Source organism: Erithacus rubecula, assembly GCF_903797595.1.
Source record: "Erithacus rubecula genome assembly, chromosome: 10".
NCBI lineage: Eukaryota > Metazoa > Chordata > Aves > Passeriformes > Muscicapidae > Erithacus > Erithacus rubecula.
In genome coordinates, this window is record NC_136662.1 from 7,329,176 (window position 1) to 7,346,140 (window position 16,965).

The 16,965-nt window shown below is 37.6% G+C and overlaps 1 protein-coding gene across 2 annotated transcripts in view; it reads left to right on the forward strand.

The window, feature by feature from the left end:
• Positions 1 to 16,965, forward strand: part of VAV3 (vav guanine nucleotide exchange factor 3) — a 149,566-nt gene that overhangs the window by 27,194 nt on the left and 105,407 nt on the right. For both annotated transcript variants that reach the window (XM_079313787.1, XM_079313786.1), the window contains exon 2: positions 7,886 to 8,002. In XM_079313787.1, the coding sequence (XP_079169913.1) occupies positions 7,886 to 8,002 (117 nt within the window). The remainder of the gene's footprint in view (positions 1 to 7,885; positions 8,003 to 16,965) is intronic.

Consider the following 16,965-nt stretch of genomic DNA (forward strand, 5'->3'; position numbering starts at 1 on the left):
CTTGCCAATTACACTCGGGGAATTCCTGTAGTCAGGGCTTAATGGTCCAAGTATTCCCATGTATTGCTGCTTTAATGGCTTGTGGGAGCACTTGACTTCAGGGACACAGAGAATTTCAATGTTTCTTTGCCCTCATTGCTCAACCAATGCTATAATGCCAAGGAGAGAGTCAGTAATGCATAACAAATCCTGAACTTCTTTCCCTGCCCTCTATTCACTCTGTATCAGTATTAATAGAAGTGGAGCATCCTTTGTGCTTCCTCAGCTTTTTTGCAAGTTTCAATTTCCATTTTCTTTCTTTGAAGCACAGAGAAGAGCAAATGTACATAAACAAAACTTCATACTCAAGCCAAAATGCAATAGACACAATTGAATAGTAGTCAGTTAGGAATTTTAAGAGCTTTCCTATGAATATTTAATTACTACATTAACTGAGCAAATAAAGAACATGCTATTAATATTCATACAGTGTTAGCAGTGGTTCAGAGGAATTTAATATGTTTTATAGTTCATACAGCATCTTATGTTGTGCAGGCCTTCAAAGAATGCCCACATCTGGAAAGGTAATAACACTGCAGGTCTCCCTAGCTGCTCCTTAATCCTATGAATTAAGGAGTGTCTGCTGCTCTTTGCATAGCACATTTCCTAGTAAAATTCTTCATTTATGTAATGGTATCATGACCTTAAGCAACTCTACAAAGAGCTCAGTGTGCTGTCTCCTCCATATTTGTTAGTGTACCTGCTCTGTGGCTTTTTAAGAGCAATGTTTGGGAGGTATTTAACGTTTGCCTGGTTTCCTTCTGCTCAGAGCTTTGGAAATATTGATCCTCTGAATGACTGAGGTGGTTTGCAGAACGAGCAGTCAAATGCAGAATGTAAAACTGAATTCCTTTGATGTGAGTGACGTGTTCTTCCTGTGTGCGTTAGTTTCTTTTTTAAATGTAATTTGCAAGTTAATAGATTTTTATCTAAGAGAAAGGAAAAGAATAATGCTTACTTGCCTGGTAGCTTCCATTTGCTTATGGAAAATAGGAGCACTTATCCTCTCTTGTTGACTTGGTCCTTAAATTCCTTATGGCCTTTTTGCCTTCATTTGGTAAGGCTCTGGCTTTAAAGATTTTTCCAAGAAAAGTTGCACACATGTGAACAAGAAAAATGTTACAAATACCATTCCTGAGTCTGATATTTCTCTTTTCTCTCTTGCTGGCTTATGAAAAGACATTAATAGATGTTGAATTAAGACTTCATCAGTGGGTCCATACTTCATTCACTTACAAATGCTTCCAGCTCTTTTTTACTGCAGAGAGTGATAATTACTCCTTTTGGCAGAGCAGAACTAATCTAATGTACTTTGGCTGCTGAAATCTGTGAAGAGCCAGGAATGATTTCTGTGTTGAATTGTTAACCCTGACTGTACAATTCTGTCAGTACAAGAGTGGGACTTTGTCTATCTAGTAATCTGGTGTTAATTAACACACAGATAGTAAAAAGAAAATAATTGTGACATCTAGTAGAAGTATAATGTGCTCCTATTTTGGTAGCCCTCGTTTTGGGATTGCCCTGTCAAAGGTGGCATGTGCTGGGGAACTGTCCAGCCTGGTGGCTTATGGAGAGGAGCTCTGGATAGATGAGCAGCTGTATCTCCAAGTACCTGATTTTCTCCCTTTATTGAATGTGGCTGAAAGAATTGCAAGGAAGCTGGATTTTTCCTGTGCATGCACAGTGTGCAGGAGCTGAGGAAACCCTTGGATCTCTATTTCTAGTTACTGTTGCTCATTTCTGTGTGTTTAGGTTCAAGTCAGGATTTTGCTCTTGCTGCTGTGTACCTTTGCTGTGGTCACAGGATCTTGACTTGGTGACTAGAGGTGATGGTGATGTTTGCTCACAGCCACTTCTGGGATCTCTCAAATTTGTACTCAGCAGGATTTGAGCAGCATTTTAATGAAGTTTATGCTGTTCCTATCAGCACAGTTGTTGCAACAAATACCGAAACAAGTGAGCAGACAAGATTCTGCAACCCTCAGGGCATTAATCAACTTCTTGAAGGAAACTGTGAGGAGACAAGTTCTGTTTCAGTGTTTTCTTTCACTGAAATAACTTGCACTTATCAATCTTGGTGACAGAATGTACAAAAGCAATTCTTCCAGTTAAATCCATTATGGAAACATTCACATTTCTCCTCTTGCTTAACCGGTGTAAGTGCAGCATTTTCCTTTTTGCATATATTCTCAGGAACAGAGTGGAAATAAAAATGAGAGATTTCCAGCTAATCTGTGCTCATCATCATTCCAGGAACAGATAGGAAAGGTCAGGAGCTCATGTTTTGTGGTAGGTGCTGAGGCTGTAGAAAGAGCATTTAAGTGTTATGGCAATGGTCTCCCCTTCAGTTCTTCTGACTTCTATTCTTGCATAATGCTGCATTTCTAAAAACACAGATAACCTATAGAAAAATTGCACATTCACAAACCTGAATATGCTTCTTTGCATGTAACATCAGTATTTCACAAATTAAAAGAACAAAGCAATCATACCCTCTGAGATGTGTGAACTGAAGCCAGATTTGTTCTTCTTGTTGTTTCTTTTATATACTTGTATTGAAAGTCTGGCATTTCCTCAGCTATTTTTGCTGTAATATGCTAGCTTTAATGTAAAATGCCATTACTTTTTGGTTTTGCATATAAGGCTCTTTAAAGACAAGGCAAATAGCTGTAGCTGTGTGGTTTATGAAGTGCTGCCATTTAGAGGAGGAATAGGAGGGGAAGATATTAGGATTTTCTGTGATTGGCATGCCATATTTCTTCCACAGGAGATGAAGTGGATTTAGTGGGCAATAGGCAAAGTAGAGTCCCTTTTCTATGCTTTTACTCTTTTATCATAGCTTGTACATGATGATAGTTAGGAGCAACTGGGTTTAGTCCTCATGTAGTTATTGGGAGGCTCCTGAAGTCCGTGTAGGGTTGGGAACACAACATGCAGAAAAGCCAGTGAAGTGCAGTGATGAAGGGATAGGTATTCCATAAAGCAAATCACAATGGAGGAAAAAACCACCTCCCCTGGCACTGAGTGATAGTGATCCAGTATGTTCCTGGTTATTCTTAGTGCAGTGTGGATGTCTGATCCAGACACAAGGGAGCTGCCAACTTCCCAGGCCTGTGACTAAATATCTGTGCTTGTGACTCAATCATCATCATAAAAAGGAGGTGGAAGTTGAAACAAACACAAATAGCTCTTTTCCCTCTTCCCACTATTGGTAATTAAAATAATAAAAAAAAGTGAATTAGAACTCTGTCTCTCCTGAATACTTGTCATTTCTTGGCCTTTCAGTTTTCACTTGCCTGACTGGTGTTGCTATGCTGGAATTTCATTAAATGTCTTGTGGCACGGTTTGATCTTCAGAGCTCTTTGTGCTGGTTTCTGAATGCCTGTACAAGTGCTTTTAGTACAAAGGATACATCTAGATACTGAATATTATGGTCTGTATCCAACAGACCTTTATTCCATTGAAGTACTTCAGTGTCAAAATATATTTTTTGAGAAATACCTCTTAGATTATGGGAATAGAGGTTATATGGATTTACCCCCCCCCTTTTTTCCTTCTGCATTTCATCTTCATTAAAGGTCTGGTTGGAGAAATCTTTCTTCCCTGTGGGCAGCTTCAGCCCTGCCTGTGCTTTTAGTATCTAATTAGTCATTTCTATTCAGTACCCTTTGTAAAATATTTCTATGCATTTCTGTCAGCGCACAGAACCATGTTCTGTGTGGAAAAAGCCTTGAGTAAATGTTTTTGTGTGAAGTGGCAAATATTGTGGGAGAAAACAGAATACTATTTCTGTGGAACCTGGTGTAATTTGATTTGCTCACTGTGTTGTGTTTGAAGTTCAGACAAATACAACCCCCATTATATAAACCATTCCTGCCTTTTTAAGGTGGTAGGTGTACTTTTTTTATTTTTTTTCAAACTTGCTTGTCATTTCAATAAATATTGTGATAGTGCCTCTTGTAAAATTAAATTCAGTGCAGAACGGATCAGAGGCCACTAGAATTTATTCTATAAAGCCACAGTGGTTTATCACTGAATGATACCATTTCAGCAGCCCTGACAATGGCTGCACTATGGGTTTGTAGTAGTGAAACATTAGGGTGATTTAGTAATGTCTTCATAATCTATAGCTGTTAATATTAAAAAGTGTTTTCAGGCTCCTGAGCCCCAGTCACAGAGTCACAGGATGGGTTGTGATTTCTCTCCATCTGTCTCTGTGCTGGGTATAGTCTCCTCTCATGGCATGCCTATGGATCAGCAAGAGAACACTTGTGTTTCTCACTAGTGTTAACTTCTTTATACTCATGGCCTATATTACCCTACTGCAATATTGGACTGATCTGTGTGCTGAGAATTCTGGGCTCATGTCTCCTAATATAGCCATGTAGCTTAAAAAGGGGTGAAAAAAATGCATCATTAGCTATTCCCAGGGAATGCTTTTGAGTTATGTTATGTTATTTATTTATTTATTTTTAATGAAGAGAAACCAGTTCTTGTCCTGAAAGAAAGTGTTTCTTGTTGAGGGGACTTTGAGTGAGGTTTAGCTCTTCTTGCATCTCTGACAACTGGGTACCCCACTGTTCTAATAATCTCCTTTGTGGTGTGCTGAACCATGTTTTCTTTTGAAAAAGAAACACAATAATGCAGTAGGTTTCCAAATATCCTGAGGAGACTGTACTTACTAATGAGAGACTGCAGAGTGATTGTGCCTTTTTCTTACTGCCAGCAAGGAAGGCTGTCTTTTATAGCACTTCCTAGATTCTAGCAGTATGCTCTTTTTTAATTTGGAAGCTTCTCTTACTAATTTGTACATCTTCATACAATAACCACAGTGATAAAAATCTTTGTTTTCAATGAGGGAAACTTTCTGTAGAAGATGGCAGTATAAAGTTGTGGAGATAATTCTAGAAGTTTTCTGGGCAATATAATCAAATAGTTTTTATGAAACATTAGTAGGATATAAGAAGGGGTTTTTAAAGGCTTTTGTATATATTGTACTTCAAAATGAATTCATCTAAATATTAACACACTTTTGGTTTTAGGTTTTTTTTTTTCAGCTTTATCCTTGTAGCTGCTGTGGTTAGCTTAATAGTAATAAGAATTTTATTTTCATTTTACAAGAGGAAACTGATGGATACTCAAATTCACTGAACAGTCTTTGCACTTGTAGGGGGTGGATCTGTAATATCAGGATATCTATTCAGCTGAAGGCACTGCCTGGCACTCACTCAGTGATGATGTGCTCCCATCTGAGGCACAGGCAGATTTGACACTTACTGTGTGGTTTCTAGAGCCTACAAAACGTGTTATGTGTTATATGGTTATTGAATATTAGATCATAACTAGGTCAAACCTCTTTAACATAATGGTACATGTTAATGAATTTAAAAAACAAGAGGGGCAGAAGAAGACTGGGATTAGATTCTTCTTTGGTCTTACTGTTAAAGTATTCCAAATAATTTAATTCACTACTTAGAGTGTAGGTGCTTTAATATTTCGTTAAAAACATATAGGCTTGTAATTTCCTTTCTAATATGCTCAGATATAATTCCTACTAACAGTAATTTAAACAAAATGCTGATGTCAGAAAATTGATCCAAATTTAAAGAAATTTGAAGTAACTAATAAATCTTGTTGGGAAAATGCTGTCATTTTTACCTTTATTGTAGGAGATGTCTGTTAAGAATAGTTGAGGAGATTTTGCAGAAGGGAGAGGACATCTTGTTTGTGAAAAACTGCTGATCCATTAAACAGTTTTTCTAGCTATATTAAGAAGCTAAATGCACCTCACTAAAATGCTCTTTAGCAAATCTAGGTCAGATTTTAGGCCCATGACAGCTCCTGTCTTTCCCTTAACTTGCTCCCTTTAGAGGTAAACAATTTAATGCAGCTGTAAGCTTTCTTTGCACTGGGAAACTTCAGCACTAATATAAACTCAAAACTTAGGTTTCAAAAAGGCAGATGGATTTTCCAGTGAGAATCACATCTGTCAGTGGTTCTGAGAATTTTGATGTAAGAGTATAAGTGGGTATTCAAGTTGAATCAGTGTTGTGCATTCAACAAACCTAGTGGCCATTGATAGCTTTTAAGAAAAAGAATAAATCTGGGGAAAAATACAGCAGAAAACAGTAATAACTTTGTATGTGACATCTTGTTTTTGAAGCTCATTTTAAAGACCAGCTCATTTTCTGATTCTTTCTGCCAGTGTGATGGAGGAAGAAGAACATATGTTGAACATCTGTTGGCCTTCTAACCTTACAATTTTGACTTCAAAATTATAATCTTTGCAAAACCAGATAAGCATGCCATATTGACTAAGCAAGCTAGACTAATTCTTAAAATTGCACTTGGCATGAAAGCAGTCTGGCATCAATGCAGTGTTGTCCTTGAGCAGCCCAGCAATGCCTGCCCCACGTGAGCAGGGAGGCACGTGCTGGAGAGGCCCTTTGGAAAGGGGGAAAACTGGGGAGGCTGCAGGTCTGCCCAGTGCATCTGGAATCCTTACCAGGGATGAGGCCCTGGTGACTCACAGGGGCTTTCCTGGGAGCTTTGGGTTGCACAGGGATGGTTTTTGTGATGAGTTTGTTGGCTGCCCCGTGTCAGCCATGCTCTTGCAGCATCTCATTGGATCAGTGCTTTCGTGTGTGTGCCCTTGCTGTAAATCTGGTCTGTTGGGTGCTCTGCTTTTCCTGTGTCTCACTGGGTAGTTCTGCAAGATGTGAAGTAGGGCTGCCTGTTGAACTGTGGTATGGCTGTGGCACTCAAAAATACTGCTTTGATCAGAACAGGCAGTTGTAGCATAGAGCAATTTTATAATCCATCCTAATGTGAGTGATCCTCGTGAATCCACTAAAACATGCAGACCTCTGTTATAATATTGAGCTGCTGTGTCAGTACTTTTAAAATGCATATTCAAAGCATGGTGCGGTGTCCTTTGAAATGCTGCTGCTTATAAATATTGTATTTGCTTTTCCACTTTGGCTCTTAAGACTACAACAGCACGTTTGTGAAGCTGATGTCCTCACAAGGTGCTAGTACCTCAGAGAGCTAATTGTTATCAAGAGTGCCCTTTTTAGCTATCCTTCTGAAGTTACCAATGCTCTTGACATTTACTGCCTTTTGGCCAGGTAAGGTCTGACAAACAAAATAATCCACAGGAAAATGCATTTAAAAGCCTTTTAAGGAGATTATTGTGGCAGAGGCTTTATTTTTCAGACTCAGATGATCATTGATGCATGTGGATAACTTAAAGGGAAATAGCCTTTGATTCAGTGCAGAAATCAAGGTGGTCTGAGGATCTAAAATCTCTGCTAGGTAAATTTAAATGCCTTCACTGCAAGCTTCATCTGCTCCTGTATGCCAGATGGAGAATATATTTTCATAAAATCTTTGGTGTGTGAAAACAGTGCACATGTATTCGTTAAACATTCAAATTAGAATTTAACAGATTAAATGCTTGATTTATACATGAATAATAATTTTCACATATTAATATAATTTTTAAAGGTAACGTTTTGTTCTGTGCTGTCTGTAGGGAGATGAAAAGTAAGTCTCTTTCGACTATTATGTATCTACTAGCATATTGTCACATCTTTTTGTTTATGTAAAAAGAGAGAAAATAGTTCCTGTTCACAGAGTGTCATCTCAGAATTTGGTTAACACTTTTGAGCCTGAAGAGAACATTTATGGCTGAATTAGGACCAGTGGAGGATTACAGCATAGTGGAAGTGCTAACTTAGAAATAATTGTATTGATGAATTGTGTGGTGTGTTTGTGACCCAAGTGAGCACATATAATGCTCATTTACACATTTGACACTCAGCATTTCTGTTTTCTTTCCCCTAGTTTCTCTGCTTGAAGAATATAAGGACATTTCTTTCGGCATGTTGTGAAATATTTGGAATGAAGAAAAGTGAACTTTTTGAAGCATTTGATTTGTTTGACGTGAGAGATTTTGGAAAGGTAAGGATGCTCTTGATTATATCCCAAGTAACACCTGTGTTCTGCTTGTGTACAAAAGAGTTTTCTGGTAGCTGTGATATAGGAGTTGTGACTAATGGATGAGCATTCATTATGAAAAAATAGTGGGGAAGAATTAAGAAAGTAGAAAAAGTAGGTTTGTATTGGAGGGGCAAATAAAGGACAGAGAAAAAGACTTGGCAGGAAAGTTCAGAGTGTGTGAAAAACCAAGATAAATGGTTTGAAAGATGCTGAGTTAGAGGAAAATGGAATGGAAGAAGATAACAAACTGTGGGTGAGTGCTGTCTGGTGAAATCACTTTGGCATAAGTCATGTGGATTCGGAAACCCTGGGTCTGTACATTGAGCCCATGTGGCACAGAACACTTTTCTTTAGTCTCAGGCACTTGAAATTCACCCAGATAATTTGCCCTTGTAAAATTATTTTTTGACAGTATTTTTTCCTAACCTGCTGTAAAGCTCAGGCACAGCTATGATAGGTTAATGTGACTATTTTAATTTACACAGTATATTTACAGTATGTTCTGTAAGTCTGACTGCTTATTCTACATGTAAAGCTTTTTCCAGTCTGTTGTTCAGCCTCCTACATATCTGTTTGATCTGTCATTGCCAACATGTGTTGAGTTCAACTTCAGTTTCTGCTTTTGAGTCATAGTACCATTACCCTGATTTCACAGGAAAATGTGTAAAAATTACCTGAAGTAGCACTAAAAATAGTCATTTATTCAAATTTAGTATATCTTAAGCATTATTGCTTTTTAAGAGAGACCATAATTTTACTATCTGATCTTTTTTATCCACTGTTCTTTTTATTGGTAAGCATAGAGGTAAAGATGAGGTAAGTGCAAGAATGAATCAGGGCAGCAATATGATTGTTTGAAACGGCTCAGTGATTATCATTAACCAAAGTATCTAATTGTCTTTCTCAACCTTTTGTTTGGTTTTAAGTCCTTCAAAAATTAAATTAGATAACCTGGTGATTCCACCTGTTCTTCAGTTTTGCTGAACATCCTGTGCTCATAAATCATATTTAAGACAAAGCTTTTTTGGTAAAATGTGGTCCTTTTGTACAAATTTGGCTCATTAAAAATAAGATTTGTTTTTCTTTTGATTGTGCCAGCAGTGAAGGAATTTAAAATTGTCGGGTTTTCCTATTGTGTGGGCACTAGCAATGTCCTGTTTAAGGTATTTGAGTCATATCTCAATGCTTGATGAAATCTTTGATACCTCAGGAATTTTTTGTCGTGTTGTATGTTGTAATTAGTTGCTGAAAGTTTCTCATTTGGTGCCATGTAAAGATATCCTGTTTTTAAAATAGTCTAGTTTTAAAGAAAGATTTTACAGTGCAAGTTATTCTTGCTTCCTCATTGAATACCCAATAAAAACAGTTTCTGAATTAATGGTGAATTTAATCCACAAATGTTTCTGGAAACCTTGATATGTATTTTTATTTTGAAATATGATTTTATGTGGGTAGAATAACTGGTAAAAAAAATTCCATCCATGGTACTTAGTATTTAGTTTTTCTTCTCAAAGTCAATCGCAATGTAGAGACATGTTTTGTTTTTTTTTTTTTTACTGTTTGCAGCCACCATATAACACAAATAGGCTAATCATCCCTGGCACTGATTTTCCATTTTTAGTGCATCTAAGCAATGACTTCTCTAGTCTAGGTCACCTTTCTTGAAAAGCTGAGAGGTGAAAATGCAGTGACAAATTTGAGAGGTGCTGCTGTGTGGGATTCTCTCATGGGATGAGCTCTGCATGTGGGAGCAGCTGCTCGTGCACAGGTGGAGATGCTGAGTTGAACAGGGCTGTGCAGTGGCTGTGTTGGCTCTGTCTGGTGGCTCTGTGAGTTGAACAGGGCTGTGCAGTGGTTCTGTTGGCAGGTTTAGGTGCCTGGTGGCTCTGTGAGTTGAACAGTTGCAGTGGCTGTTTTGGCAGGTTTAGGTGCCTGGTGGCTGTGCTGCTCAGCTGTTCCCAGTGGATGCTTGTGTGGAAACAAGCACAAGTGGAGCTTGGCATAGGCTGTGTTCAGAAGGGCTGAGCTGTATGTTTTATAGCCTGGGTAAATCAGTATACATAGTGAGCTTCTGGAAGGGGCTGGGAACTTCAGGCCATCTATGGCAGTGGAAGGAAAAATGGCAATTGTATGAAATTATTAAAATTGCAAGTAAAGGAAAGTTATGCTAAGTTCTTTGTGTACTTTTCAGTATATTCTTTGTACAGTTAGCAGAAAATATCTGCTAACTGTATCTGATTTCAATTCCATATCAGATAATATATTTACTTGGAAATTCTGATTGTTAGTAACAGTGGTGAGAACAGGAAAATGTCTCTGTTTCAAGTTCTTCTTTGCTTTTCAACTTTCCCCTTCATTATATTTTCCTGTGAATAACAACTGCAATGCAGCTGTACATCTCCAGCTTCCTTGAACAGAAGTTGTATATGTGCAAAAGGCCAAAAAATTGTGCTGCTGATTTTTCCTGCTACTGCAACCACAGTCATCCTGCCATTTCTAAAAGAATTTTTTGAACTGCTCTCTCTAAATGTGTACAAAATATCTTAAAATGATTTCAGGTGAAACAAAAAAGGGAATATGATTTTAAAACACTGTTTTCTAAACTCTTGCTCAAAAAGGTGATGTGATGAGTGCATGCACTACCTTTTCTGCATTTGAATGTACTGGAAGCTGCCTTAAGATGTCAGAAGCTGATAAGTACTTAGTAGTGGTGAGATATAAATAAACTGTTGCTAAGGTGGCTCCATAAACCTTATCTAGGACTTTTAAATGTCTCAGTTTAATTTATAAAGAAATTACTATTGAATTTGTCATCTTAAGATGTTTTGTTTAGTATGACAGACTTCACTGACTATTTAAACATGGTAATGGAGGGAACAACAGGAATGTGCCAGCTGAAAATGAACAATATGCCTTCAAGGAAGTAAGGTTGGAGGGGAAAAATAAGGTGAGAGACCTGGTGAGGGCAACTGTATTTTTTTGAAATATTCTGATATTTTTCAACTCTTCACAGAAAATGACAGGCAAACCCAGAGCATTGTAGAAGTAGCAGCAGTATCCTGCCAATATAGTCATAATGCTTTTAACATCCTTGTGGAATACTGATTACAAAATGTTTGTTGTAATGGGGAAACTTGCACTTAGTAGTTGGAGTTAAATGAGCTGTTTGCAGATACTTTGACATAGCATATGAGAATTTGACTTGAACTTTGTGCTCCACTTTTCAGAGACTTTGATCTCAGTGATTAGAGAAAAAGAAGGGTGTACGTGGAGTGTATGGGAATCAGAGGTGAAGCTGATGTAGCAACATGTAAATAGCTAAAGAATAGGCTAAGAAATAGAAACAAGTAACCTCATGTGTGTTTAATATGTACATTCTGTATTAATATTGATATTAGCTGCTACAAGATGAGTTTTCTTCTGTTTCATGTATAATAATAGCACAGTTTCTTATTTTTAGATACACCATGGTTGAAAAAAGAGGGGCTACATACACAGAAATAGGAAGGTTCTTAAAATCATGCTTGGTAAAATTATATATGGCTTGATTTCTTGGAGTTCTATGATATTCACCTATTCCCACTCATTCACCTTTCTATCAGTAAATTTCATTGTTGCTGTGTTAAGTTCCTGACAGAGCATGAAATGCTCTCCCACACACTGGAGGTGCCAGACAGTGTTTTCATTATGAATTCCATGCTGGAGAGTCATTTTTCACTACCACAGGGTTGCCAGGTTCTTCCTTTCTACCTGTGTGCCAGAAAAAGCAAATGCTGTTGGTACTTGTTCTCAGCTCAGAGCCCTGCTCCAGCAGCAGCCTTTGTTTGCTGCACCACAACAAATTGTTGCTATCCCTATTCTCTGAAGGAAGTTTGTAACTAATGTGTTGCAGAAATGGGAATCAGAGGATTAGTTCTGTTGGTATCAACAGATGCTCCCTGGATTCAGAGAGCTGTGTTTGGGGTCCTGTGGGGGGAAAATGGTGTCCAGAAAGTGTCAGAAAAACACCTTTTGTGTGCTGTGCTTTTTAATTTCCTAAAGAATGTGTGGCAGAGCATGGAGTGTTTTTTATGAGACAGCTGATCTAATATGAACATAGCAATCTCCCTTGTAAGGATCCTGCATTAGATGTCTAGAAATAATGTACAATATTGAATTGTGATTTTAAAAAGGCAAGGAGATCAAATATCAAGTGCCACCAGTGAAATAAGTACCTAATTGTTTGAAAGCATATAACATGATGCCTAGTCTAGCTCATTCTGGTGACACTTAAAAGGCTGGTTTATATAAAAGCAAGCAACTCCTGTGAAAATATTGAGTTGCACATACTCAATATACATAGTTGGTGATCATTTTAGTCACTCCCTTACTGCAAAGGAAATCTGGGCAATGATGCAGGAGAAAGTCATGCTGGAGTTGAGAATCCTGGTGTGTTAGTATTCCCTCAGGTTTAATGGATTCCAGGAAGATTGGACAGATGTGCATGAGATACACACACCAAAATCAGCACAACAAAAAGCAACTGTTATTATAAAAAACTGTATATCCTTCCAGGAAAAGTGTCTAAAACATCTTCAATAAAACTGAAACAGTTGAGATTGTCTGCAGTTGTTTCATGTTTTGTTTGCTGAATTTAATCAGTGGGATAATAGAGCAAAACATGATCACATTTTGCTCATGAAGTTATATTAAAACTGCAGAACATGGAGAAACATGCCAGAACATTATAGTGTATTTCTGTAAGGATATTAAAATGAAGATAAAAGCAAGCCTATCATTAAATGCAGAGCTCTGTATCTTCTTCATTGTCTGAGCCCTTTTACTTGTAAAATAAACTGCAAAAAAGTCTTAGTGGTTTGCTCCAGAAACTAGTTTGTTTTCAGGAGAAGCATTTCAGTGAGATGGACTGGTTTGGGATGAATGACACTTGAACTTCACCAAGATGTCCTTCTGCTTGTGGAGGAATGAAGAAACAGAAGAAATGGGCAGGGTTCAGCTTTCTTCAGTAACCAGAAGGTGGTGAAAAATCATGTCTAAACCCAGACTTCTTGAATTTACAAATACTGGTGTAAATAGCAATAATATAACTACAAATAAAACCAGAAGGTAATAAAAGAGAGATTTGCAGAGGAAGTTCATATCAGCTTGGAAGAGGTTTGTGTGTGTATTTTTTTCTGTGACAGTGAAATTGTTCACTGCCAAAGAAGGGCAGGAAACATTTTTTTGTCTGTCTTGAAATAAGAAGTTCAAGTTACAGTAAGATGCTTATTCTAAAGTAGCAGTAAAGTGGGCACCCCATTTAAAATGGGAAAGGATTTTGTGCAGGACCTAAATAAAGGATATTCAGTTTTTTTTTGGTTTATCCTTGAAGAGGTTTGATTATATCAAGTGGAGCTTAATTACTGTGGTGCTGGGAAACTGTTCTTTCCTAATGTTTAGTGTGGTTCCTCTGTGTCTGGCCTTTTTTCTGAGCAAGAGGCTGACCCATGAAGCACTATGAATTACCTAGAATACAGTTTTGCACTCTTACTTACTTTTCTTATTGTTCACTGCAGTTCACTTTGTATCTTAGCTGACCTTATCTTGACAAAATTGAAGATAAAGAGCCAAAGAAATGCAAACAAATGGAAATGATTTTGAAAACTGAACAGCTTGAAATATTTCAGTCCCCATGTTGTTTGCCAAATGTCTTTTGTTGCATGTGTTGATGATGATAACAGGACTTCAATTGGCTTGATGTGTTATTATGCATAGTTACAAAATAATAAATTTTATCACTTTTATTGCTCCATTGTAGAAGAAAAAATTAGAGAATTACTGAGTATAATTTCTAAGTTTGGGTTTTGCCTCCTTTTTTTACTACTGGAATGATTTGAAGTACTGAAAGATACCCCCACCTTTCTTCCCCCCATCCCTTCTATATCATGAGTTTAAAGGGTGATTGAAGGGTGTCTGTGCTAAACCTCCACCAGAGTGGTTGGGCTACCCTTGAACTCTGCCTCAGAAGCACAAATTGGCAGCAAGGGTGGTGTGGTTTAAACCATCACCTGGGCAGTGTTGTGATTTCCTCTGAGGAGTTTGGCATGTGGAGCATCCCCCAAGAGGAGCTGCTGTGACATCCTGGGCCACACCTGGGGGAAAGCCAGGCAGGCCAAGGTTTCTGAATCTGCAGAGATCCCCCTCTCCCTGCAGGCAAGGGGGCACCTGCCTTCTGCTCTGGATGATTGGGAGATCTATGGAAAACAGGAGTGCACTTGAGTGAAGCCCAGTAGCTGCTGCTTGTTTATTTGAAATTATCAAAAGCTCAGGCTTACAGAATAGTTTGCAGCTGGGATCACCATTTGAGTATTTCATAGAAAGGAAATAGGTATGAATTAATGAGAAATGTTTGCAAACTGTGTTAGAGGTGGTGACAAGGCTAGAGAAGTGTTTGCTAAGAAGATTTGTGTCCTCTGGTTCTTAATTCTGACACAGTAATTGAGTTATGAATAAATGTCAGCTGCACATGCCTTTGAAAAACAGAGATACTTGAATAGATGAGTAATGGAAAAATACATAGAAGTGTATTGCAATGTATATATCTATAAAGCTATAGCTATATATCTATATCTGAAAAGCTTACATTCTATCTGATTAGATCACAATCAGGTCTTACTAGGAAAACCAATGCATCTTTCTGTGTAAACACTGCAACATTTGGGGACATGGCTTTTTCTTGTCAAAATGTGTTATAGCAGAAATGCAAGATCTACGTTTTGGATCTTAAATGTTTTTATGAAACTGTGATGCATAAAATGAGAATTATTTGAAAAAGTTCTATTAAGCAAGTTGTTTGCATTTTCATGGCTTTCTTCATGAGATTTTGAAGGTGAAACACTGGTAGTTGGGCACTGAGGATTTAATTTCCAAACCATTCAAGAACTGAATCATTCAGTGTAAAATTTTATAATGAATCTATTAGCTGGTAAACTTGGCAATGTGTTTAGAAACAATTGTAAATAATGACAGTTGCTAAGTAGAAAGTAATGTTAAAGAAGAATTAAAAGCACTGACAAATAAAAGTATTAGCAGAAGTGAAATTAAATGGCACACTTGCTAACATCTACAAGTAAATAACACCTTAGGTTTCACCCAGGTAGATTTTAAAACTGTGATATGACAGCATGGGTCTCCAGACCAGCCTGTGAAGAGCCTTAGGTAATAGTTATACTGAGTAATGCAGCATGACAAAAGGATATTGTTTGAATTTTTGGAATATACTATTCTAAGCATATTTTCATACACATATTTAAAATTTAGTATGATAAAATTGCAAAATTAGGGTTGTACATAAGTTTGAGTAGGTTGCATTTAGGTCTTCAGCTGGATCCCATTTTGTTCTGAGAACATGTGAGGAGCACTTCAGAGAATTACTTTGGAAAAACCAATTGAGGCCTAGTTCACATACATAAGTAAAATTTATTCCCCAAGCCAACTTTAAGTTACTGGAAGGTATAAAGTGTTTCTAAAGTAGAACTGATTTGAGCAAAACTCCATCAGTGGCATTGTGGAAGCACATGTTGTGTGTTTCTTGCAGTGGCTAAATGATATGAGCTGCATAATTCAGTGTAATCCACTATGTAATCCACTTTTAACCAAAATATGTGAATTACTTGAGGGGGAGTTGACTGCCTGTGCTCTTGAAGGAGAATAGAGCAAGAAATTGAATGTAGGTCACCGGTGGGTTGGGGAGTTTTACACTAGCTCCCATTCAGCCTTCACTGTTGTCCAAAACTCACAGCACAGTTTTAGGAGATGCTGTTGATTGCACAGTGACTCAGTAGGGCATAATTTAGCTTTTCCTCACCCAGTGCTAGACAAAAATAGAATGATGTTCCTGAGAGGTATGAGGCACAGCCCAGCTGTGTGCTCTCTGACTGCTGTACCTGGATATACCTTGGGAGTCGTGCCTGGGCTTGGGGAGATAACTAGGAGGTGACAGAAGCCTTGGAGAATAAAGCATGGCATGAGGAAGGGACACAATCCTAAGCTTGTGGCAGCCCTGTCCAAATAGTTGACTTAACTTCTCTAAATATTATCACTGTCAAAGTCCTGATAAAAAGCTGTAGTTGCAGTGGAATGATCCCATGCAATGTATTCATGCCTTCAAAGGCAACAGAACAAGGAGTAAGACCTGATTTCTTAATATCTATTTTACCTTCAGGTTTTTTATCAAATGCTTTCCTCACTTAGATAATAATAAATTAATAGCTGTTTGAAACAAATGGCTAGCCAAGAACAGCTGTGCACGTTTAAGATTTACTAGGCTGTTGTAATTTCTTATGATGTTATCATATCTCTTGGTCACAACCAGCTTGTTTGAAAATACTATATGTGTATATCTACATATCTGTATATCTCTCTCTATATATCTGTTGAAATTTAAGCACTTGTGTCTGTGGCAGCCTCTCATAGAACTTATTTGCTCTACTAAATATTGTTGAGTGATGTAGTTCTGGGTTTATTCTGAGACTGAGTTTTAGTGTTTTGATTTGGGGAGGACCTCCCTTAGAGACTTTCAGCCAACTAAAAGGAAACTTGAGACCAACTGAGTACCTTAAGTAGTGGTTGGACACAGCCTGTGATCTGTGAGAAACAATCTGAGTGTTGGTAAACAAGGTTCATTAGGAATCTTGAAGTTCAATTAACTCAGTGAAGTTAATGAAAGTTCTTAAACCACCTGATTAGAAATGCCATCATACCATTTTCAAGGTGGTGAGGTCTACATTTTTGTATATGTGAACTTGGAGACTGGATATAAGATGGTTTTTCTCTGTTGCATATTTTGTGGCAAAAAAAAGGTTTGTTAAAAGCATGATCACACCATATTAGAAAACAAACAGGTTTTTCCTGGTCACATTAGTAAAAAGTTGCTTTAAATTAGG